At 48.9% G+C, this 25,616-nt stretch overlaps 2 protein-coding genes and 1 long non-coding RNA gene across 11 annotated transcripts in view; 1 reads left to right on the forward strand and 2 right to left on the reverse strand.

Moving 5' to 3' along the window:
* The window catches only part of LOC125687497 (chromodomain-helicase-DNA-binding protein 8-like), a gene marked incomplete at its 3' end in the record, with an annotated part of 105,163 nt that overhangs the window by 25,321 nt on the left and 54,226 nt on the right, over positions 1 to 25,616 (reverse strand). Inside the window, 5 exon segments of the mRNA XM_048932668.1 lie at positions 969 to 1,125; positions 1,211 to 1,410; positions 6,336 to 6,574; positions 10,086 to 10,196; positions 17,927 to 18,106. Coding sequence (XP_048788625.1) covers positions 969 to 1,125; positions 1,211 to 1,410; positions 6,336 to 6,574; positions 10,086 to 10,196; positions 17,927 to 18,106 — 887 coding nt within the window.
* Positions 1,507 to 6,158, forward strand: LOC125687487 (uncharacterized). 6 transcript variants are annotated; one of them, XM_048932661.1, is made up of 4 exons: positions 1,507 to 2,181; positions 2,951 to 3,188; positions 3,385 to 3,425; positions 5,040 to 6,158. In XM_048932661.1, the coding sequence occupies exons 2-4, from the start codon at positions 3,014 to 3,016 to the stop codon at positions 6,156 to 6,158; spliced, it is 1,335 nt and encodes a 444-aa protein (XP_048788618.1). In that variant the 5' UTR covers positions 1,507 to 2,181; positions 2,951 to 3,013. The 6 variants fall into 6 exon arrangements, with proteins under 6 accessions (XP_048788618.1, XP_048788619.1, XP_048788616.1 ...); XM_048932662.1 differs by lacking the exon at positions 3,385 to 3,425 and adding an exon at positions 4,128 to 4,168; XM_048932658.1 differs by having other exon boundaries at positions 1,511 to 2,168; positions 3,124 to 3,188.
* Positions 7,473 to 9,803, reverse strand: LOC125687491 (uncharacterized). Of its 4 annotated transcripts, XR_007374112.1 has the most exons (9): positions 9,650 to 9,803; positions 9,399 to 9,489; positions 9,270 to 9,358; positions 9,059 to 9,149; positions 8,750 to 8,818; positions 8,510 to 8,549; positions 8,210 to 8,249; positions 7,810 to 8,009; positions 7,476 to 7,569 (listed from the first exon to the last, which is right to left on the reverse strand). It is a non-coding gene; the product is annotated as an uncharacterized LOC125687491 (long non-coding RNA). The 4 variants fall into 4 exon arrangements; XR_007374114.1 differs by lacking the exon at positions 7,810 to 8,009 and having other exon boundaries at positions 7,473 to 7,638; positions 8,219 to 8,249; XR_007374111.1 differs by lacking the exons at positions 7,810 to 8,009; positions 8,210 to 8,249; positions 8,510 to 8,549 and adding an exon at positions 7,759 to 7,809 and having other exon boundaries at positions 7,473 to 7,598; positions 8,730 to 8,818.

Raw genomic sequence — 25,616 nt, forward strand, 5'->3', positions numbered from 1 at the left:
AATAGGAAAACCCTACAAATAATGGGATCCCAAGGAGAAAACCCTACAGATAATGGGATCCCAAAGACAAAACCCAACAAATAATGGGATCCCAAGACGAAAACCCAACAAATAATGGGATCCCAAAGAGAAAACCCAACAAATAATGGGATCCCAAGGAGAAAACCCTACAGATAATGGGATCCCAATAGGAAAACCCTACAGATAATGGGATCCCAAAGAGATAACCCAACAAATAATGGGATCCCAAAGACAAAACCCTACAGATAATGGGATCCCAAGGCGAAAACCCAACAAATAATGGGATCCCAAGGAGAAAACCCTACAGATAATGGGATCCCAAGGAGAAAAGCCAAGAATGAAGGGGATCCCAAAGACAAAACCCGACAAATAATGGGATCCCAAGGCGAAAACCCAACATATAATGGGATCCCAATGGGAAATGGGATTTTGGGGGGAAGTAATGGGATTTTGGGGGGAAGTAATGGGATTTTGGGGGGAAGTAATGGGATTTTGGGGGCGGGAAATGGGATTTTGGGGGGGAAATGGGATCCCAAGGAGAAACCCTACAGATAATGGGATCCCAAAGACAAAACCCAACAAATAATGGGATCCCAAGGGGAAATGGGATTTTTAGGGGGGGGAAATGGGATTTTGGGGTGGGAAATGGGATTTTGGGGGGGGAAATGGGATTTTGGGGTGGGAAATGGGATTTTTAGGGGTGGGAAATGGGATTTTGGAGGGGGGAAATGGGATCCCAAGGAGAAAACCCTACAGATAATGGGATCCCAAGGAGAAAACCCAACAAATAATGGGATCCCAAAGACAAAACCCAACAAATAATGGGATCTCAAGGGGAAATGGGATTTTGGGGTGGGAAATGGGATTTTGGGGGGGGAAATGGGATTTTGGGGTGGGAAATGGGATTTTTAGGGGGGGGAAAGGCTTTAGGGCCGCCCCATGCGCACTTGTTGCACTGATGCTTGAGGTGCTTCTTGTAGCTCTCGTCCTGGAACAAGGCGTCGGGGTTGAACTTCCGGATCCATTCGGCTTTATGGACATCCAAAGCATTGTGGGATTTCATCTTCTTCCCTTTACGACCTCGAGGGACCGGGATGGAGAGGCCTGGAAGGGAAGGCAAGAGGTCAACCGGGGACCCCCTAAATAAGGGGTGGGGGTCCCAAATCTGCTTGGCATCCCATAACCTCACCCGAATGGTTTTGGAGCTCCTTGGCCTTGCCGTTCTCGTTAGGGCTGATGAGATCCCAAATGAAGGCCTTGATGCTTTCGTCGCCCCGGTAGTGGAGGAGGCAGTAAATCAAGATGGCGCGGCAGATGGTTTCCACGTCGCGTTCCGAGAGGCGGCGTTTGAAACGGCCGTGGGACAGGATTTCCTTCCATCGACCCCAGCTGTTGGGTGGGGGGAAAAGAAGGGGGGGATTATTGGGGTGGGAACGGGGGGACCCCAAAATTGGATGGCGTTAAAGATTGGAGCAGGGTTGGAAGGAAAGGGGCTCAAAATGGCTTCTTTGACCCAAAATTTGATCATGGTTGGCAGCAAAATGGCTCAAAATGGCTTTTTCTACCCAAAGTTTGGTCATGGATGGCACCAAAATGGCCTTTCTACCCAAAACTTGATCATGGTTGGAACCAAAAAGGCCTTTCTACCCCAAATTTGCTCATGGTTGCCACCAAAGTGGCTCAAAATGGCTTCTTCTACCCAAAATTTGCTCCTGGTTGGCAACAAAATGGCCTTTCTACCCCAAATTTGCTCATGATTGGAACCAAAATGGCACCAAAATGGCCATTCTACCCAAAATTTGCTCATGATCAACACCAAAATGGCTCAAAATGGCTTTTTCTACCCAAAATTTGCTCATGGTTGGCAGCAAAGTGGCTCAAAATGGCTTCTTCTACCCAAAATTTGCTCATGGTTGGCACCAAAATGGCTCAAAATGGCTTCTTCTACCCCAAATTTGCTCAAGATTGGAACCAAAATGGCTCAAAATGGCTTTTTCTACCCAAATTTGCTCATGGTTGGCACCAAAATGGACTTTCTACCCAAAGTTTGCTCATGGTTGGCTCCAAAATGGATCAAAATGGCTTTTTCTACCCCAAATTTGCTCATGGTTGGCAGCAAAGTGGCTCAAAATGGCTTCTTTGACCCAAAATTTGCTCATGGTTGGCACCAAAATGGCTCAAAATGGCTTCTTTCTACCCAAAATTTGCTCATGGTTGGCTCCAAAATGGCTCAAAATGGCTTCTTCTACCCAAAATTTGCTCCTGGTTGGCAACAAAATGGCCTTTCTACCCCAAATTTGCTCATGGTTGGCACCAAAATGGCTCAAAATGGCTTTTTCTACCCAAAGTTTGGTCATGGATGGCACCAAAATGGCCTTTCTACCCCAAATTTGCTCATGGTTGGCCTCAAAATGGCTTCTTCTACCCCAAATTTGCTCATGGTTGGCATCAAAATGGCTCAAAATGGCTTCTTTGACCCAAAATTTGCTCATGGTTGGCACCAAAATGGCTCAAAATGGCTTCTTCTACCCAAAATTTGATCATGGTTGGCACCAAAATGGCTCAAAATGGCTTCTTCTACCCAAAATTTGCTCAACATTGCCACCAAAATGGCCTTTCTACCCCCAAATTTGCTCATGGTTGGCAGCAAAGTGGCTCAAAATGGCTTCTTTGACCCAAAATTTGATCATGGTTGGCACCAAAATGGCTCAAAATGGCTTCTTTGACCCAAAATTTGATCATGGTTGGCATCAAAATGGCTCAAAATGGCTTCTTCTACCCCAAATTTGCTCATGGTTGGCTCCAAAATGGCATTTCTACCCCAAATTTGATCATGGTTGGCTCCAAAATGGCTCAAAATGGCTTCTTCTACCCAAAGTTTGGTCATGGATGGCACCAAAATGGTCTTTCGACCCCAAATTTGCTCAAGATTGGCTCCAAAATGGCCTTTCTACCCAAAATTTGATGATGGTTGGCACCAAAATGGCTCAAAATGGCTTTTTCTACCCAAAGTTTGGTCATGGTTGGCTCCAAAATGGCCTTTCAACCCCAAATTTGCTCATGGTTGGCACAAAAATGGCTCAAAATGGCTTCTTCTACCCCAAATTTGCTCATGGTTGGCAGCAAAGTGGCTCAAAATGGCTTCTTTGACCCAAAATTTGCTCATGGTTGGCATCAAAATGGCTCAAAATGGCTTCTTCTACCCAAAGTTTGGTCATGGATGGCACCAAAATGACCTTTCTACCCCAAATTTGCTCATGGTTGGCTCCAAAATGGCTCAAAATGGCTTCTTCTACCCAAAATTTGATCATGGTTGGCATGAAAATGGCTCAAAATGGCTTCTTCTACCCAAATTTGCTCAAGATTGGCACCAAAATGGCCTTTCTACCCCAAATTTGCTCATGGTTGGAAGCAAAATGGGGGATTATTGGGGTGGGAACAGGGGGGACCCCAAAATTGGATGGCGATCCAGATTGGAGCAGGGTTGGAAGGAAAGGGGCTCAAAATGGCTTCTTTGACCCAAAATTTGCTCAAGATTGGCAACAAAATGGCCTTTCTACCCCAACTTTGCTCATGGTTGGCATCAAAATGGCTCAAAATGGCTTCCTCTACCCTAAATTTGCCCATGGTTGGCACCAAAATGGCTCAAAATGGCTTCTTTGACCCAAAATCTAATCATGGTTGGCTCCAAAATGGCCTTTCTACCCCAAATTTGCTCATGGTTGGCATCAAAATGGATCAAAATGGCTTTTTCTACCCCAAATTTGCTCATGGTTGGCTCCAAAATGGCCTTTCTACCCCAAATTTGTTCATGGTTGGCACCAAAATGGCTCAAAATGGCTTCTTCTACCCCAAATTTGCTCATGGTTGGCAGCAAAGTGGATCAAAATGGCTTCTTTGACCCAAAATTTGATCATGGTTGGCACCAAAATGGCTCAAAATGGCTTCTTCTACCCCAAATTTGCTCATGGTTGGCTGCAAAATGGCCTTTCTACCCCCAAATTTGCTCATGGTTGGAACCAAAATGGCCTTTCTACCCCCAAATTTGATCATGGTTGGCATGAAAATGGCTCAAAATGGCTTTTTCTACCCAAAATTTGCTCAAGATTGGCACCAAAATGGCCTTTCTACCCCAAATTTGCTCATGGTTGGAACCAAAATTGGGGATTATTGGGGTGGAAACGGGGGGACCCCAAAATTGGATGGCGATCCAGATTGGAGCGGGGTTGGAAGGAAAGGGGCTCAAAATGGCTTCTTTGACCCAAAATTTGATCATGGTTGGCACCAAAATGGCCCAAAATGGCTTCTTCTACCCCAAATTTGCTCATGGTTGGCACCAAAATGGCTCAAAATGGCTTCTTCTACCCAAAGTTTGGTCATGGATGGCAACAAAATGGCCTTTCTACCCCAAATTTGCTCATGGTTGGCCTCAAAATGGCTTCTTCTACCCCAAATTTGCTCATGGTTGGCAGCAAAGTGGCTCAAAATGGCTTCTTTGACCCAAATTTGCTCATGGTTGGCACCAAAATGGCTCAAAATGGCTTCTTCTACCCAAATTTGCTCAAGATTGGAAACAAAATGGCCTTTCTACCCAAAATTTGCTCATGGTTGGCATCAAAATGGCTCAAAATGGCTTCTTTGACCCAAATTTGCTCCTGGTTGGCATGAAAATGGCCTTTCTACCCCAAAATTTGCTCATGGTTGGCACCAAAATGGCCTTTCTACCCAAATTTGCTCATGATCAACACCAAAATGGCCTTTCTACCCCAAATTTGCTCATGGTTGGAAGCAAAGTGGCTCAAAATGGCTTCTTTGACCCAAAATTTGATCATGGCTGGCACCAAAATGGCCTTTCTACCCAAAATTTGCTCATGGTTGGCACCAAAATGACCTTTCTACCCCAAATTTGCTCATGATTGGAACCAAAATGGCTCAAAATGGCTTTTCTACCCCAAATTTGCTCATGGTTGGCTCCAAAATGGCTCAAAATGGCTTTTTCTACCCCAAATTTGCTCAAGATCAACACCAAAATGGCTCAAAATGGCTTCTTCTACCCAAAATTTGCTCATGGTTGGCACCAAAATGACCTTTCTACCCCAAATTTGCTCATGGTTGGCTCCAAAATGGCTCAAAATGGCTTCTTTGACCCAAAATTTGCTCATGGTTGGCACCAAAATGGCTCAAAATGGCTTCTTCTACCCCAAATTTGCTCAAGATTGGCAACAAAATGGCCTTTCTACCCCCAAATTTGCTCAAGATTGGCTCCAAAATGGCCCAAAATGGCTTTTTCTACCCAAAATTTGCTCAAGATTGGCACCAAAATGGCCATTCTACCCCAAATTTGCTCATGGTTGGCAGCAAAGTGGCTCAAAATGGCTTCTTCTACCCAAAATTTGATGATGGTTGGCAGCAAAGTGGCTCAAAATGGCTTCTTCTACCGAAAGTTTGATCATGGATGGCATCAAAATGGCTCAAAATGGCTTCTTCTACCCCAAATTTGCTCATGGTTGGCACCAAAATGGCTCAAAATGGCTTCTTCTACCCCAAATTTGCTCAAGATTGGAACCAAAATGGCTCAAAATGGCTTTTTCTACCCCAAATTTGCTCATGGTTGGCTCCAAAATGGATCAAAATGGCTTCTTCTACCCCAAATTTGCTCATGGTTGGCACCAAAATGGCCTTTCTACCCCAAATTTGCTCATGATCAACACCAAAATGGCATTTCTACCCCAAATTTGCTCATGGTTGGCTCCAAAATGGCTCAAAATGGCTTCTTCTACCCAAAATTTGCTCATGGTTGGCTCCAAAATAACATTTCTATCCAAAATTTGCTCAAGATTGGCACCAAAATGGCTCAAAATGGCTTCTTTGACCCAAAATTTGATCATGGTTGGCATGAAAATGGCTCAAAATGGCTTTTTCTACCCCAAATTTGCTCATGGTTGGCTCCAAAATGGCTCAAAATGGCTTCTTCTACCCAAAATTTGCTCAACATTGGCAACAAAATGGCCCTTCTACCCCAAATTTCCTCATGGTTGGCTCCAAAATGGCTCAAAATGGCTTTTTCTACCCAAAGTTTGGTCATGGTTGGCACCAAAATGGCCTTTCTACCCCAAATTTGCTCATGGTTGGCATGAAAATGGCATTTCTACCCAAAATTTGCTCATGGTTGGCACCAAAATGGCTCAAAATTGACTTTCCCCCCCAAAATCCCCCCTCAACTCCTTCACCCCCCCCTTTCCCACCCCAAAATCCCCTCCTAACCCCTTCATTCCCCCCTTCCCCCCCCAAAATCCCCCCCCTTCCATCCTCACCCATAGACCAGCAGATGCTTCTCCACCCTGAAGCAGTCGGTGCGCCCATAGGGATGCAGGACGTGGGGCTGCTGCTGCTGCTGCTGCTGCTGCTGCTGCTGCCTCTCGTGCCTCCTGGCTCTGGGTTTCTCCTCATCCTCGCTTTCCAGGTCAGAAAACTCCACCAGGTCGTCGTCTCTCAAGGTGCTGAAGTGCCTGGTTTGCTTGCGGACGCGCGGCGTGTCGATCACCAGGTTGTTCTGTAACAGGGGGGAGGTTGGGGGGCAGGAGAGGCAACGTGGGGAGGTATGGAAGCTGGAGGAGATCTTGGGTACCGCTGGGGGCTCCTCAGCATCTCCAGGTGGTCCTTATCATCTTTATGGCCTCCTTATCAACTTTATGGCCTCCTTATCATCTTTATGACCTCCTTATCACATCTATGAGCTCCTTATCACCTTTATGGCCTCCTTATCACATCTATGAGCTCCTTGTCATCTTTATGGCCTCCTTATCATCTTTATGGCCTCCTTATCAACTTTATGGCCTCCTTATCACATCTATGAGCTCCTTGTCATCTTTATGGCCTCCTTATCATCTTTATGGCCTCCTTATCAACTTTATGGCCTCCTTATCACATCTATGAGCTCCTTATCATCTTTATGGCCTCCTTATCATCTTTATGGCCTCCTTATCACATCTATGAGCTCCTTATCATCTTTATGGCCTCCTTATCACCTTGATGACCTGCTTATCATCTTCATGGCCTCCTTATCATCTTCATGGCCTCCTTATCACATCTATGACCTCCTTATCATCTTTATGGCCTCCTTATCATCTTTATGACCTCCTTATCACATCTATGAGCTCCTTATCATCTTTATGGCCTCCTTATCACATCTATGAGCTCCTTATCATCTTTATGGCCTCCTTATCACCTTCACGACCTCCTTATCAACTTTATGGCCTCCTTATCATCCTTATCAGCTCCATATCACCTTTATGAGCTCCTTATCATCTTTATGGCCTCCTTATCATCTTTATGGCCTCCTTATCACATCTATGAGCTCCTTATCATCTTCATGACCTCCTTATCACCTTCATGATCTCCTTATCATCTTCATGGCCTCCTTATCAACTTTATGGCCTCCTTACCACCTTTATGAGCTCCTTATCATCTTTATGGCCTCCTTATCACATCTATGAGCTCCTTATCATCTTCATGGCCTCCTTATCATCTTTATGGCCTCCTTATCATCTTTATGGCCTCCTTATCACCTTTATGACCTCCTTATCACATCTATGAGCTCCTTATCATCTTTATGACCTCCTTATCATCCTTATCAGCTCCTTATCACATCTATGAGCTCCTTATCATCTTCATGGCCTCCTTATCATCTTTATGAGCTCCTTATCATCCTTATCAGCTCCATATCACCTTCATGACCTCCTTATCACCTTTATGAGCTCCTTATCACCTTTATGAGCTCCTTATCACCTTTATGGCCTCCTTATCACATCTATGAGCTCCTTATCATCTTTATGGCCTCCTTATCATCTTTATGACCTCCTTATCACATCTATCAGCTCCTTATCATCTTTATGGCCTCCTTATCATCTTTATGGCCTCCTTATCATCTTTATGACATTCTTATCAACTTTATGGCCTCCTTATCACATCTATGAGCTCCTTATCATCTTTATGGCCTCCTTATCACATCTATGAGCTCCTTATCATCTTTATGGCCTCCTTATCATCTTTATGACCTCCTTATCATCTTTATGGCCTCCTTATCATCTTTAGGACCTGCTTATCATCTTTATGGCCTCCTTATCACCTTCATGACCTCCTTATCACCTTTATGAGACCCTTATCATCTTTATGATCTCCTTATCACCTTCATGACCTCCTTATCACCTTTATGACCTCCTTATCACCTTTATGACCTCCTTATCACCTCTATCTGCTCCTTATCACCTTCAGGAACTCCTTATCACCTTTATGAGACCCTTATCATCTTTATGAGCTCCTTATCACCTTCACGACCTCCTTATCCCCTCTATCTGCTTCTTATCACCTCCATCTGCTCCTTATCACCTCCATCTGCTCCTTATCACCTCTATCAGCTTCTTATCAGCTTCATGACCTCCTTATCACCTTCATGACCTCCTCATCACCTTCACGAACTCCTTATCACCTTCATGACCTCCTTATCACCTTCACGACCTCCTTATCCCCTCTATCTGCTTCTTATCACCTCCATCTGCTCCTTATCACCTCCATCTGATTCTTATCACCTCTATCAGCTCCTTATCAGCTTCATAACCTCCTTATCACCTTCATGGCCTCCTTATCATCTTCATGACCTCCTTATCACCTTCACGACCTCCTTATCCCCTCTATCTGCTCCTTATCACCTCCATCTGATTCTTATCACCTCTATCAGCTCCTTATCAGCTTCATGACCTCCTTATCATCCTTATAACCTCCTTATCACCTTTATGACCTCCTTATCAACTTTATGGCCTCCTTATCGTCCTTATCAGCTCCATATCACCTTTATGAGCTCCTTATCACCTTTATGAGCTCCTTATCATCTTCATGGCCTCCTTATCATCTTCATGGCCTCCTTAGCATCTTTATGACCTCCTTATCATCCTTATCAGCTCCTTATCATCTTCATGACCTCCTTATCATCTTTATGGCCTGCTTATCATCTTTATGGTCTCCTTATCATCCTTATGACCTCCTTATCATCCTTATCAGCTCCATATCACCTTTATGAGCTCCTTATCACCTTTATGGCCTCCTTATCATCCTTATCAGCTCCATATCACCTTTATGAGCTCCTTAGCATCTTCATGACCTCCTTATCATCTTCATGACCTCCTTATCATCTTTATGACGTTCTTATCATCTTTATGAGCTCCTTATCACCTTCATGAGCTCCTTATCACCTTCATGACCTCCTTATCATCTTCATGACCTCCTTAGCATCTTTATGACCTCCTTATCATCCTTATCAGCTCCTTATCATCTTTATGACCTCCTTATCATCTTTATGAGCTCCTTATCACCTTCACGACCTCCTTATCATCCTTATCAGCTCCATATCATCTTTATGAGCTCCTTATCATCTTTATGGCCTCCTTATCATCCTTATCAGCTCCATATCACCTTTATGAGCTCCTTATCACCTTTATGAGCTCCTTATCATCTTCATGGCCTCCTTATCATCTTTATGGCCTCCTTATCATCCTTATGACCTCCTTATCACCTTGATGACCTGCTTATCAACTTTATGGCCTCCTTATCATCCTTATCAGCTCCTTATCACCTTTATGACCTCCTTATCACCTTCATGACCTCCTTATCACCTTTATGACCTCCTTATCACCTTTATGAGCCCCTTATCACCTTCACGACCTCCTTATCACCTCTATCTGCTCCTTATCACCTTCATGACCTCCTTATCACCTTCATGAGCTCCTTATCACCTTCATGACCTCCTTATCACCTTTATGACCTCCTTATCACCTTCACGACCTCCTTATCCCCTCTATCTGATTCTTATCACCTCTATCAGCTCCTTATCAGCTTCATGACCTCCTTACCACCTTTATGAGCTCCTTATCACCCTCCTTATCACCTTCACGACCTCCTCAGCCCCCCGCCCCACATCGGCCCCCCGCCCCACATCCCCCCCCTGCCCCACATCCCCCCCCTGCCCCACATCGCCCCCCCCTGCCCCACATCTCCCCCCATCCCCTCACCTTGCTGTTGAGCAGATCCAGGTCCAGGTCGGCTTTTTTAGCCCACTTCTGCCAAAAATTGGGGTCGTCCAAAGCGATGTCGGTGCGGTTCTCCGAAGCCACAAAGCTGGCCTGCGGGAGAAGGGGAAAGGAGACAGAATTCAGACCCACACACGTAAAACAACCATAAAGAGACACGTTGGGACCCATAGAGACGCACTGGGACCCATAGAGACGCATTGGGACCCATAGAGACATGTTGGGACCCATAGAGAGGCATTGGGACCCATAGCGATGCATTGGGATCCATAGAGAGATGTTGGGACCCATAGCAATGCATTGGGACCCATAGCGATGCATTGGGACCCATAGAGACATGTTGGGACCCATAGAGATGCGTTGGGACCCATAGAGACATGTTGGGGCCCATAGAGACACGTTGGGACCCATAGAGATGCACTGGGATCCACTGGGACACATAGAGATGCATTGGGACCCATAGAGACGCATTGGGACCCACTGGGACCCATAGAGACACATTGGGGCCCATAGAGACGCGTTGGGATCCATAGAGACACAGTGGGACCCATTGGGACCCATAGAGACACGTTGGGACCCATTGGGACCCATAGAGATGCATTGGGACCCATAGAGACACATTGGAACCCAATGGGACCCATAGAGACACATTGGGACCCATAGAGACACGTTGGGACCCATAGAGACACGTTGGGACCCATTGGAACCCATAGAGACACATTGGGACCCAATGGGACCCATAAAGACACATTGGGACCCTCTGGGACCCATAGAGACACATTGGGACCCATTGGGACCCATAGAGACACATTGGGGCCCATTGGGACCCATAGAGACATGTTGGGACCCATTGGGACCCATAGAGATGCATTGGGACCCACTGGGACCCATAGAGACACATGGGGACCCATAGAGACACATTGGGACCCAATGGGACCCATAGAGAGGCGTTGGGACCCATAGAGAGGCGTTGGGACCCATAGAGACACGTTGGGATCCATAGAGATGCATTGGGATCCATAGAGATGCACTGGGACCCATAGAGACGCATTGGGACCCATAGAGACGCATTGGGACCCACTGGGACCCATAGAGACGCATTGGAACCCAATGGGACCCATAGAGATGCGTTGGGACCCATAGAGACGCATTGGGACCCATAGAGACACATTGGGACCCATAGAGACACATTGGGATCCGTTGGGACCCATAGAGATGCATTGGGACCCACTGGGACCCATAGAGATGCATTGGGACCCATAGAGACACATTGGGACCCATTGGGACCCATAGAGACACCTGGAGAGCCATAGAGACACATTGGGGCCCATAGAGACACATTGGGATCCACTGGGACCCATAGAGACACATTGGGACCCATAGAGACGCATTGGGACCCATAGAGACACGTTGGGACCCATAGAGATGCATTGGGGCCCATAGAGACATGTTGGGATCCATAGAGATGCATTGGGATCCATAGAGACACATTGGGATCCATTGGGACCCATAGAGACGCGTTGGGACCCATAGAGATGCATTGGGGCCCATAGAGACATGTTGGGATCCATAGAGATGCATTGGGATCCATAGAGACACATTGGGATCCATTGGGACCCATAGAGACACGTTGGGACCCATAGAGATGCATTGGGGCCCATAGAGACATGTTGGGACCCATAGAGACGCATTGGGACCCACTGGGACCCATAGAGATGCATTGGAACCCAATGGGACCCATAGAGAGGCGTTGGGACCTATAGAGACGCATTGGGACCCATAGAGAGGCATTGGGACCCATAGAGACGCGTTGGGACCCACTGGGACCCATAGAGACGCATTGGAACCCAATGGGACCCATAGAGAGGCATTGGGACCCATACAGACACGTTGGGACCCATAAAGACACGTTGGGACCCACTGGGACCCATAGAGACGCATTGGAACCCAATGGGACCCATAGAGACACGTTGGGATCCATAGAGACACATTGGGATCCATTGGGACCCATAGAGACACGTTGGGACCCATAGAGATGCATTGGGATCCATTGGGACCCATAGAGACACGTTGGGACCCATAGAGATGCATTGGGATCCATTGGGACCCATAGAAAGGCGTTGGGACCCATAGAGACGCGTTGGGACCCATAGAGTCACATTGGGGCCCATAGAGATGCATTAGGACCCATAGAGACACGTTGGGACCCATAGAGACACATTGGGATCCACTGGGACCCATAGAGACGCACTGGGATCCATAGAGACACATTGGGACCCATAGAGACGCGTTGGGATCCATAGAGACGCGTTGGGACACACTGGGACCCATAGAGACACGTTGGGACCCATAGAGATGCATTGGGACCCATAGAGACGCGTTGGGACACACTGGGACCCACAGAGACACATTGGGACCCATAGAGACACATTGGGACCCATAGAGACGCATTGGGACCCACAGAGACACATTAGGACCCATAGAGACACGTTGGGACCCATAGAGACACGTTGGGACCCATTGGGACCCATAGAGACACATGGGGACCCATCGAGATGCGTTGGGACCCATAGAGACACGTTGGGACCCAATGGGACCCATGGAGACACATTGGGACCCATTGGGACCCATAGAGACACGTTGGGACCCATAGAGATGCATTACGACCCATAGAAATGCATTGGGACCCATAGAGATGCATTGGGACCCAATGGGACCCATAGAGACACATTGGGACCCATAGAGACATGTCAGGAACCGTAGAGACGCATTGGGACCCATGGAGACACACTGGGACCCAATGGGACCCATAGAGACACATGGGGACCCATAGAGATGCGTTGGGACCCATAGAGACACGTTGGGACCCACTGGGACCCATAGAGACACTTTGGGACTCATAGAGATGCATTGGGACCCATAGAGACACGTTGGGACCCATTGGGACCCATAGAGACACGTTGGGACCCATAGAGACGCATTGGGACCCGTTGGGACCCATAGAGACACATTGGGACCCATTGGGACCCATAGAGACACATTGGGACCCATTGGGACCCATAGAGACACATTGGGACCCATTGGGACCCATGGAGGCACATTAGGACCCATAGAGATGCATTGGGACCCACTGGGACCCATAGCGACACATTGGGACCCATAGCGACACATTGGGACCCATGGAGACGGGTTGGGACCCATAGCGACACATTGGGACCCACTGGGACCCATGGAGGCACATTGGGACCCATAGAGACACGGTGGGACACACTGGGACCCATAGAGACGCATTGGGACCCATAGAAGGGGAACTAAAGGGGAAATGAAGGGGAAATGGAGGGGAAACGAAGGGAAACAAAGGGGAAACGAAGGGGAAACGGAGGGGAAACGGAGGGGAAGTGAAGGGGAAATAATGGGGAAGTGAAAGGGAAGTGAAGGGGAAATGAAGGTAAAAAGAAGGGGAAGTGAAGGGGAAACGAAGGGGAAATGGAGGGGAAATGAAGGGGACATGAAGGGGAAATGAAGGGGAAACGAAGGGGAAATGGAGGGGAAATGAAGGGGAAATAGAGGGGAAATGAAGGGGCAGTGAAGGGGAAGTGAAGGAGAAATGAAGGGGAAACGAAGGGGAAACGAAGGGGAAACAACGGGGAAGTAAAGGGGAAATAAATGGGCAATAAAGGGGCAATAAAGGGGAAATAAGTGGGGAAATGAAGGGGACGTGAAGAGGAAACGGAGGGGAAACAGAGGGGAAACGGAGGGGAAGTGAAGGGGAACAAAAGGGGCAATAAAGGGGAACTGAAGGGGAAATGGAGGGGAAACGAAGGGGAAACGAAGGGGAAATGGAGGGGACATGAAGGGGAAGCAAAGGGGAAGCAAAGGGGAAGTAAAGGGGAAGTAAAGGGGAAATGAAGCGAAAATGAAGGGGAAACGAAAGGGAAACGAAAAGGAAATGGAGGGGAAGTGAAGGGGAAGTGAAGTAGAAGTGAAGGAGAAATAATGGGGAAACAATGGGGAAGAGAAGGGGAACTGAAGGGAAAGTGAAGGGGAAGTGAAGGGGCAATGAAGGGGAAACGAAGGGGAAACAAAGGGGAAACAAAGGGGAAACAAAGGGTAAGTGAAGGGGAAATGGAGGGGAAATGAAGGGGAAATGAAGGGGAAATGAAGGGGAAACAAAGGGGAAATGGAGGAGAAGTGAAGGGGAAACAAAGGGGAAATAATGGGGAAACAATGGGGAAGTGAAGGGGAACTGAAGGGGAAGTGAAGGGGAAATGGAGGGGAAATGAAGGGGAAACGGAGGGGAAGTGAAGGGGAAGTAAAGGGGCAATAAGGGGAAACAAAGGGGAAAGAAAGGGGAAACGAAGGGGAAATAGAGGGAAGTGAAGGGGAAATGGAGGGGACGTGAATGGGAAGTGAAGGGGAAGTGAAGGGGAAGTAAAGGGGAAATGAAGCGAAAATGAAGGGGAAACGAAGGGGAAACGAAGGGGAAACGAATAGGAAATGGAGGGGAAGTGAAGGGAAAATGAATGAGGAACTAAAGGGGAAGTGAAGGGGAAGGGAAGGGGACGTGAAGGGGAAATGAAGGGGAAGTGAAGGGGAAACGAAGGGGAAACGAAGGGGAACTGAAGGGGAAGTAAAGGGGAAGTAAAGGGGAAGTAAAGGGGAACTAAAGGGGGAAATGGAGGGGAAATGAAAGGGAAATGAAAGGGAAACGAAGGGGAAGTGAAGGGGAAACAAAGGGGAAGTGAAGGGGAAGTGAAGGGGAAGGGAAGGGGAAATGAGGGGGAAACAAAGGGGAAACGAAGGGGGAAACAAAGGGGAAATAGAGGGGAAGTGAAGGGGCAGTAAAGGGGAAACAAAGGGGCAGAAAAGGGGAAATGAAGGGGAACTGAAGGGGAAGTGAAGGGGAACTGAAGGGGAACTGAAGGGGAAACTGGAGGGGAAGTGAAGGGAAAATGAAGGGGAACTGAAAGGGAAGTGAAGGGGAAGTAAAGGGGAAACGAAGGGGAAACGAAGGGGAAATGGAGGGGAAATGAACGGGAAGTAAAGGTAAAAAGAATCGGAAGTGAAGGGGAAGTGAAGGAGAAATGAAGGGGAAATGAAGGGGAAGTAAATGGAAGTAAAGGGGATGTAAAGGGAAAATGAAGGGGAAGTAAAGGGGAACTGAAGGGGAACTGAAGGGGCAATGAAGGGGAAATAAGTGGGGAAATGAAGGGAAACGAAGGGGAAACGAAGGGGAAACGAAGGGGAAACGAAGGGGAAACAAAGGGGAAACGAAGGGGAAACGAAGGGGAAACAAAGGGGAACAAAGGGGAAACGGAGGGGACATGAAGGGGAAATAATGGGGAAACAATGGGGAAGTGAAGGGGCAATGAAAGAGCAATGAAGGGGAAGTGAAGGGGCAATGAAGGGGAAATGGAGGGGAAATGAAGGGGAAATGAAAGGGAAACGAAGGGGAAGTGAAGGGGAAGTGAAAGGGAAGTGAAGGGGAAACGAAGGGGAAACGAAGGGGAACTGAAGGGGAACTGAAGGGGCATTAAAGGGGAAATGGAGGGGAAACGAAGGGGAAATGAAAGGGAAATGAAAGGGAAAGAAAGGGGAAGTGAAGGGGAAACGAAGGGGAAACGGAGGGGAAATAGAGGGGAAGTGAAGGGGAAGTAAAGGGGAAATGAAGGGGAAATGAAGGGGAAATGAAGGGGAAATGGAGGGGAAATGGAGGGGAAATGGAGGGGAAATGGAGGGGAAACGAAGGGGAAACAGAGGAGAACTGAAGGGGAACTGAAGGTAAAGTGAAGGGGAACTAAAGGGGAAGTAAAGGGGAAGTTAAGGGGAAATGAAGGGGAACTGAAGGGGAAGTGAAGGGGAAATAAGGGGGAAGTGAAGGGGAAACAAAGTGGAAGTGAAGGGGAAGTGAAGGAGAACTGAAGGGGAAGGAAAGGGGAAATGAAAGGGAAACAAAGGGGAAACAAAGGGGAAATGGAGGGGAACTAAAAGGGAAATGAAGGGGAAGTGAAGGAGAAATAAAGGGGAAGTGAAGGGGAAATAAAGGGGAAATGGAGGGAAAATGGAGGGGAAATGAAGGGGAAATGGAGAGGAAGTAAAGGGAAAATGAATGAGGAACTAAAGGGGAAGTGAAGGGGAAGGGAAGGGAAGTGAAGGGGAAATAGTGGGGAAACAACGGGGAAGTGAAGGGGAAGTGAAGGAGAAATGAAGAGGAAACGAAGGGGAAACGAAGGGGAAACAAAGGGGAAACAAAGGGGAAACGAAGGGGAAACGAAGGGAAACAAAGGGGAAACAAAGGGGAAACGAAGGGGAAACGAAGGGGAAACAATGGGGAACTGAAGGGGAAATGGAGGGAAATGGAGGGGAAATGGAGGGGAACTGAAAGGGAAGTAAAGGGGAAGTAAAGGGGAACTGAAGGAGAAGTGAAGGGGAAGTGAAGGGGAAAAGGAGGGGAAACGAAGGGGAAACGAAGGGGAAATGGAGTGGAAATGAATGGGAAGTAAAGGTAAAAAGAATCGGAAGTGAAGGGGAAAGTGAAGGAGAAATGAAGGGGAAATGAAGGGGAAGTAAATGGAAGTGAAGGGGAAGTAAAGGGAAAATGAAGGGGAAGTAAAGGGGAACTGAAGGGGAACTGAAGGGGCAATGAAGGGGAAATAAAGGGGAAATAAGTGGGGGAAACGAAGGGGAAACAAAGGGGAAACGAAGGGGAAACAAAGGGGAAACGAAGGGGAAACGAAGGGGAAACGAAGGGGGAAACGAAGGGGAAACAGAGGAGAACTGAAGGGGAACTGAAGGGGAAGTGAAGGGGAAGTGAAGGGGAAGTAAAGGGGAAACGAAGGGGACCTAAAGGGGAAGCGAAAGGGAAGTAAAGGGGAAGTGAAGCGAAAATGAAGGGGAAACGAAGGGGAAACAAAGGGAAACGGAGGGGAAATGGAGGGGAAGTGAAAGGGAAGGTAAAGGGGGAAACGGAGGGGAAGTGAAAGGGAAGTAAAGGGGAAACGAAGGGGAAGTGAAAAGGAACTGAAGGGGCAATGAAGGGAAAAAAAAGGGGAAATAAGTGGGGAAATGAAGGGGAAATGAAGGGGACGTGAAGGGGAAATGAAGGGGAAACAAAGGGGAAATGGAGGGGAAGTGAAGGGGAAATAATGGGGAAACGAAGGGGAAACGAAGGGAAACGAAGGGGAAACAAAGGGGAAATGGAGGAGACGTGAAGGGGGAAATGGAGGGGAAGTGAAAGGGAAATGAAGGGGAAATAAAGGTGAAATAAAGGGGAAATGAAGGGGAAATTAAGGGGATATTAAGGGGAAGTGAAGAAGAAATGGAGGGGAAATGAGGGGAAATGAAGGGGAAATGAAGGGGAAATGGAGGGAAAATGAAGGGGAAATGAAGGGGAAATGGAAAGGAAGAAAAGGGGAAATGAAGGGGAACTAAAGGGGAAGTGAAAGGGAAGGGAAGGGGAAACGAGGGGGAAATGAAGGGGAAATGGAGGGGAAATGAAGGGGATGTAAAGGGGATGTAAAGGGGAAGTAAAGGAAAAATGAAGGGGAACTAGAGGGGAAATGAAGGGGAAATAAAGGGGAAATAAGTGGGGAAATGAAGGGGAAACGAAGGGGAAACAAAGGGGAAGTAAAGGGGAAATAAATGGGCAATAAAAGGGGCAATAAAGGGGCAATAAAGGGGAAATGAAGGGGGAAACGAAGGGGGAAACGAAAAGGAAATGGAGGGGAAGTGAAGGGGAAACAGAGGGGAAGTGAAGGGGAACTAAAGGGGAAACAAAGGGGCAATAAAGGGGCAATAAAAGGGATTTTTTGGGGGGGGCCAACCTTGGCGAAGGTGGAGCCCTTGCCCTCGCTCTCGATGGTGATGGTGGTGGTGCGGCGCAGCAGGATCTGGTCGATGTCCTCCTCGCAGAACTTGGAGCCTTCGTCGTCCTCCTCCATGATGGCGGCGTAGGCGCCCTTGCGAAGGAGGTCCTCGATCTCCTTCTTGGAGAACTGCTGGATCTGTGGGGCAGATGGGGGGAGAAAGGGAAGTTCAACCCATGGTTCCAATGGAGAACCCAAAACTTGGGGTCTGCACCCCATGGTTCCAATGGATTTGGGGTCTGCACCCCATGGTTCCCTTTTAGAACCCAAGATTTGGGGTCTTCACCCCATGGATCCAATGGAGAAGCCAAGATTTGGGGTCTTCACCCCATGGTTCCAATGGATTTGGGGTCTGCACCCCATGGATCCAATGGAGAACCCAAAACTTGGGATCTTCACCCCATGGTTCCAATGGATTTGGGGTCTGCGCCCCATGGTTCCAATGGAGAAGCCAAGATTTGGCATCTTCACCCCATAGATCCAATGGAGAACCCAAGATTTGGGGTCTTCACCCCATGGTTCCAATGGATTTGGGGTCTGCACCCCATGGATCCAATGGAGAACCCAAGATTTGGGGTCTTCACCCCATGGTTCCCTTTTAGAACACAAGATTTGGGATCTGCACCCCATGGATCCAATGGAGAACCCAAGATTTGGGGTCTTCACCCCATGGTTCCAATGGATTTGGGGTCTGCACCCCATGGATCCAATGGAGAACCCAAGATTTGGGGTCTTCACCCCATGGATCCAATGGAGAAGCCAAGATTTGGGGTCTTCACCCCATGGTTCCAATGGAGAACCCAAGATTTCGGGTCTTCACCCCATGGATTCCAATGGAGAACCCAAGATTTGGGGTCTTCACCCCATGGATCCAATGGAGAAGCCAAGATTTGGGGTCTTCACCCCATGGATTCCAATGGAGAACCCAAGATTTGGGGTCTTCACCCCCATGGATCCAATGGAGAACCCAAGATTTGGGGTCTGCACCCCATGGATCCAATGGAGAACCCAAAATTTGGGATCTTCACCCCATGGTTCCAATGGAGAAGCCAAGATTTGGGATCTTCACCCCCATGGATCCAATGGAGAACCCAAGATTTGGGGTCTTCACCCCATGGTTCCCTTTTAGAACCCAAGATTTGGGATCTTCACCCCATGGATCCAATGGAGAAGCCAAGATTTGGGATCTTCACCCCATGGTTCCAATGGAGAACCCAAGATTTGGGGTCTTCACCCCATGGATCCAATGGAGAACCCAAGATTTGGGGTCTTCACCCCATGGATCCAATGGAGAACCCAAGATTTGGGGTCTTCACCCCATGGATCCAATGGAGAACCCAAGATTTGGGGTCTTCACCCCATGGATCCAATGGAGAACCCAAGATTTGGGATCTGCACCCCATGGATCCAATGGAGAACCCAAGATTTGGGATCTTCACCCCATGGATCCAATGGAGAACCCAAGATTTGGGGTCTTCACCCCATGGTTCCAATGGATTTGGGTTCTTCACCCCATGGATCCAATGGAGAAGCCAAGATTTGGGATCTGCACCCCATGGATCCAATGGAGAAGCCAAGATTTGGGGTCTTCACCCCATGGTTCCAATGGATTTGGGGTCTGCACCCCATGGATCCAATGGAGAACCCAAGATTTGGGGTCTTCACCCCATGGTTCCCTTTTAGAACACAAGATTTGGGATCTTCACCCCATGGATCCAATGGAGAACCCAAGATTTGGGGTCTTCACCCCATGGTTCCAATGGAGAACCCAAGATTTGGGATCTTCACCCCATGGATCCCTTTTAGAACCCAAGATTTGGGGTCTTCACCCCATGGATCCAATGGAGAACCCAAGATTTGGGATCTTCACCCCATGGATCCCTTTTAGAACCCAAGATTTGGGGTCTTCACCCCATGGATCCAATGGAGAACCCAAAATTTGGGATCTTCACCCCATGGTTCCAATGGAGAAGCCAAGATTTGGGATCTTCACCCCATGGATCCAATGGAGAACCCAAGATTTGGGGTCTTCACCCCATGGTTCCCTTTTAGAACCCAAGATTTGGGATCTTCACCCCATGGATCCAATGGAGAAGCCAAGATTTGGGATCTTCACCCCATGGTTCCAATGGAGAACCCAAGATTTGGGGTCTTCACCCCATGGTTCCCTTTTAGAACCCAAGATTTGGGGTCTTCACCCCATGGATCCAATGGAGAACCCAAGATTTGGGGTCTTCACCCCATGGATCCAATGGAGAACCCAAGATTTGGGGTCTTCACCCCATGGATCCAATGGAGAACCCAAGATTTGGGATCTGCACCCCATGGATCCAATGGAGAACCCAAGATTTGGGATCTTCACCCCATGGATCCAATGGAGAACCCAAGATTTGGGGTCTTCACCCCATGGTTCCAATGGATTTGGGTTCTTCACCCATGGATCCAATGGAGAAGCCAAGATTTGGGATCTGCACCCCATGGATCCAATGGAGAAGCCAAGATTTGGGGTCTTCACCCCATGGTTCCAATGGATTTGGGGTCTGCACCCCATGGATCCAATGGAGAACCCAAGATTTGGGGTCTTCACCCCATGGTTCCCTTTTAGAACACAAGATTGGATCCAATGGAGAACCCAAGATTTGGGGTCTTCACCCCATGGTTCCAATGGAGAACCCAAGATTTGGGATCTTCACCCCATGGATCCCTTTTAGAACCCAAGATTTGGGGTCTTCACCCCATGGATCCAATGGAGAACCCAAGATTTGGGATCTTCACCCCATGGTTCCAATGGATTTGGGGTCTGCACCCCATGGATCCAATGGAGAACCCAAGATTTGGGGTCTTCACCCCATGGATCCAATGGGAGAAGCCAAGATTTGGGGTCTTCACCCCATGGTTCCAATGGAGAACCCAAGATTTCGGGTCTTCACCCCATGGATTCCAATGGAGAACCCAAGATTTGGGGTCTTCACCCCATGGATCCAATGGAGAAGCCAAGATTTGGGGTCTTCACCCCATGGATTCCAATGGAGAACCCAAGATTTGGGGTCTTCACCCCATGGATCCAATGGAGAACCCAAGATTTGGGGTCTGCACCCCATGGATCCAATGGAGAACCCCAAAATTTGGATCTTCACCCCATGGTTCCAATGGAGAAGCCAAGATTTGGGATCTTCACCCCATGGATCCAATGGAGAACCCAAGATTTGGGGTCTTCACCCCATGGTTCCCTTTTAGAACCCAAGATTTGGGATCTTCACCCCATGGATCCAATGGAGAAGCCAAGATTTGGGATCTTCACCCCATGGTTCCAATGGAGAACCAAGATTTGGGGTCTTCACCCCATGGATCCAATGGAGAACCCAAGATTTGGGGTCTTCACCCCATGGTTCCAATGGATTTGGGTTCTTCACCCCATGGATCCAATGGAGAAGCCAAGATTTGGGGTCTTCACCCCATGGTTCCAATGGATTTGGGGGTCTGCACCCCATGGATCCAATGGAGAACCCAAGATTTGGGGTCTTCACCCCATGGTTCCCTTTTTAGAACACAAGATTTGGGATCTTCACCCCATGGATCCAATGGAGAAGCCAAGATTTGGGGTCTTCACCCCATGGATCCAATGGGGACCCCAAGATTTGGGGTCTTCACCCCATGGTTCCCTTTTAGAACCCAAGATTTGGGGTCTTCACCCCATGGATCCAATGGAGAACCCAAGATTTGGGGTCTTCACCCCATGGATCCAATGGAGAAGCCAAGATTTGGGATCTTCACCCCATGGTTCCCTTTTAGAACCCAAGATTTGGGGTCTTCGACCCATGGATCCAATGGAGAACCCAAGATTTGGGATCTTCACCCCATGGATCCAATGGAGAACCCAAGATTTGGGATCTGCACCCCATGGATCCAATGGAGAAGCCAAGATTTGGGGTCTTCACCCCATGGATCCAATGGGGACCCCAAGATTTGGGGTCTTCACCCCATGGATCCCTTTTAGAACCCAAGATTTGGGGTCTTCACCCCATGGATCCAATGGAGAACCCAAAACTTGGGGTCTGCACCCCATGGTTCCCTTTTAGAACCCAAGATTTGGGGTCTTCGACCCATGGTTCCAATGGAGAAGCCAAGATTTGGGGTCTTCACCCCATGGTTCCAATGGAGAACCCAAGATTTGGGGTCTTCACCCCATGGATCCAATGGAGAACCCAAGATTTGGGATCTTCACCCCATGGATCCAATGGGGACCCCAAGATTTGGGGTCTTCACCCCATGGTTCCCTTTTAGAACCCAAGATTTGGGGTCTTCACCCCATGGATCCAATGGAGAACCCAAGATTTGGGGTCTTCACCCCATGGATCCAATGGAGAACCCAAGATTTGGGATCTTCACCCCATGGATCCAATGAAGAAGCCAAGATTTGGGATCTTCGACCCATGGATCCAATGGAGAAGCCAAGATTTGGGATCTTCACCCCATGGATTCCAATGGAGAAGCCAAGATTTGGGGTCTTCACCCCATGGATCCAATGGAGAACCCAAGATTTGGGATCTTCACCCCATGGATCCAATGGAGAAGCCAAGATTTGGGATCTGCACCCCATGGATCCAATGGGGAACCCAAGATTTGGGATCTTCACCCCATGGTTCCAATGGGGAACCCAAGATTTGGGATCTTCACCCCATGGATCCAATGAAGAAGCCAAGATTTGGGGTCTGCGCCCCATGGTTCCAATGGAGAACCCAAGATTTGGCATCTTCACCCCATAGATCCAATGGAGAACCCAAGATTTGGGGTCTTCACCCCATGGATCCAATGGAGAACCCAAGATTTGGGATCTGCACCCCATGGTTCCCTTTTAGAACCCAAGATTTGGGATCTTCACCCCATGGATCCAATGGAGAACCCAAGATTTGGGGTCTTCACCCCATGGATCCAATGGAGAAGCCAAGATTTGGGGTCTTCACCCCATGGATCCAATGGAGAAGCCAAGATTTGGGGTCTTCACCCCATGGATCCAATGGAGAACCCAAGATTTGGGATCTTCACCCCATGGTTCCAATGGAGAAGCCAAGATTTGGGGTCTTCACCCCATGGATCCAATGGAGAACCCAAGATTTGGGATCTTCACCCCATGGATCCAATGGGGACCCCAAGATTTGGGGTCTTCACCCCATGGATCCAATGGAGAACCCAAGATTTGGGATCTTCACCCCATGGTTCCAATGGAGAAGCCAAGATTTGGGGTCTTCACCCCATAGATCCAATGGAGAAGCCAAGATTTGGGGTCTTCACCCCATGGATCCAATGGAGAACCCAAGATTTGGGATCTTCACCCCATGGTTCCAATGGAGAAGCCAAGATTTGGGGTCTTCACCCCATGGATCCAATGGAGAACCCAAGATTTGGGATCTTCACCCCATGGATCCAATGGGGACCCCAAGATTTGGGGTCTTCACCCCATGGATCCAATGGAGAACCCAAGATTTGGGATCTTCACCCCATGGATCCAATGGAGAACCCAAGATTTGGGGTCTTCGACCCATGGTTCCAATGGAGAACCCAAGATTTGGGGTCTTCACCCCATGGATCCAATGGAGAACCCAAGATTTGGGGTCTTCACCCCATGGATCCAATGGAGAACCCAAGATTTGGGGTCTTCACCCCATGGATCCAATGGAGAACCCAAGATTTGGGGTCTTCACCCCATGGATCCAATGGAGAACCCAAGATTTGGGATCTTCACCCCATGGATCCAATGGAGAACCCAAGATTTGGGATCTGCACCCCATGGTTCCAATGGAGAACCCAAAACTTGGGGTCTTCACCCCATGGTTCCAATGGATTTGGGGTCTGCACCCCATGGATCCAATGGAGAACCCAAAACTTGGGGTCTTCACCCCATGGTTCCCTTTTAGAACCCAAGATTTGGGGTCTTCACCCCATGGATCCAATGGAGAAGCCAAGATTTGGGATCTTCACCCCATGGATCCAATGGAGAAGCCAAGATTTGGGATCTTCACCCCATGGTTCCAATGGATTTGGGGTCTGCACCCCATGGATCCAATGGAGAACCCAAGATTTGGGGTCTTCACCCCATGGATCCAATGGAGAACCCAAAATTTGGGATCTTCACCCCATGGTTCCAATGGAGAAGCCAAGATTTGGGATCTTCACCCCATGGATCCAATGGAGAACCCAAGATTTGGGATCTTCAACCCATGGATCCAATGGGGACCCCAAGATTTGGGATCTGCACCCCATGGTTCCCTTTTAGAACCCAAGATTTGGGATCTTCACCCCATAGATCCAATGGAGAAGCCAAGATTTGGGGTCTTCACCCCATGGTTCCAATGGAGAACCCAAGATTTGGGATCTTCACCCCATGGATCCAATGGGGACCCCAAGATTTGGGGTCTTCACCCCGTGGTTCCAATGGAGAACCCAAGATTTGGGATCTTCACCCCATGGATCCAATGGGGACCCCAAGATTTGGGGTCTTCACCCCATGGATCCAATGGAGAACCCAAGATTTGGGGTCTTCACCCCATGGTTCCCTTTTAGAACCCAAGATTTGGGGTCTTCACCCCATGGATCCAATGGAGAACCCAAGATTTGGGACCCCAACCCCCCCAAATCTCATCCCCCCCCCCCCATTCCCCTATCAGGACCCCAATTATTGCCTCTTCCCACCCCATTTCTGACCCCCAACCCCCCCAAATCCCCCCCAAATCCCCCCCAAATCCCCCCCCCCCCCCCATTTCCCCTATCAGGACCCCAATTATTGGCTCTTCCCACCCCATTTCCCCCCCCCAACCCCCCCAAATCTCATCGCCCCCCCCCATTTCCCCCTATCAGGACCCCAATTATGGTCTCTTCCCACCCCATTTCTCACCCCCAACCCCCCAAATCTCATCCCCCCCCCCCAATTCCCCTATCAGGACCCCAATTATTGCCACTTCCCACCCCATTTCTCATAGCAAACCCCATTTATGGTCTCTCCCACCCCATTTCCCCCCCCCAAATCTCATCCCCCCCCCCATTTCCCCCTATCAGGACCCCTCACCCCCCCCCCATTTCCCCCTATCAGGACCCCTCACCCCCCCCCCATTTCCCCCTATCAGGACCCCATTTATTGCCTCTTCCCACCCCATTTCCCCCCCCCCAACTCCCCCAAATCCCCCCCAAATCCCCCCCAAATTCCCCCCCCCCCATTTCCCCCATCAGGACCCCAATTATTGCCTCTTCCCACCCCATTTCCCCCCCCCAGCCCCCCCAAATCTCATCCCCCCCCATTTCCCCCTATCAGGACCCCTCACCCCCCCCCCATTTCCCCTATCAGGACCCCAATTATCGTCTCTCCCACCCCATTTCTCATCAATAACCCCAACTATCGTCTCTCCCACCCCATTTCCCACCCCCAACCCCCCCAACCCCCCCAAACCCCCCCAAATCCCCCCCCCCCCCATTTCCCCCCATCAGGACCCCTCACCCCCCCCCCCCATTTCCCCCCATCAGGACCCCTCACCCCCCCCCCCCATTTCCCCCCATCAGGACCCCTCACCCCCCCCCATTTCCCCTATCAGGACCCCAACTATCATCTCTCCCACCCCATTTCCCCCCCCCAAATCTCATCCCCCCCCCCATTTCC

The sequence above is a fragment of the Lagopus muta genome, assembly GCF_023343835.1.
Source record: "Lagopus muta isolate bLagMut1 chromosome 35 unlocalized genomic scaffold, bLagMut1 primary SUPER_35_unloc_1, whole genome shotgun sequence".
NCBI lineage: Eukaryota > Metazoa > Chordata > Aves > Galliformes > Phasianidae > Lagopus > Lagopus muta.

What these genes read in the sequence shown, in the direction of transcription:
- LOC125687487 (XM_048932658.1), top strand. Translation starts at nt 1,852, where the DNA reads ATGGCTTTTTCTACCCAAAATTTGCTCATGGTTGGCAGCAAAGTGGCT. An exon ending in AAAATGGCTTCTTTGACCCA is followed by an intron (nt 2,169 to 3,123) that starts AAATTTGCTCAT and finishes TTCTTCTACCCC; the next exon opens with AAATTTGCTCATGGTTGGCA. An exon ending in TGACCCAAAATTTGCTCATG is followed by an intron (nt 3,189 to 3,384) that starts GTTGGCATCAAA and finishes AATTTGCTCAAG; the next exon opens with ATTGGCACCAAAATGGCCTT.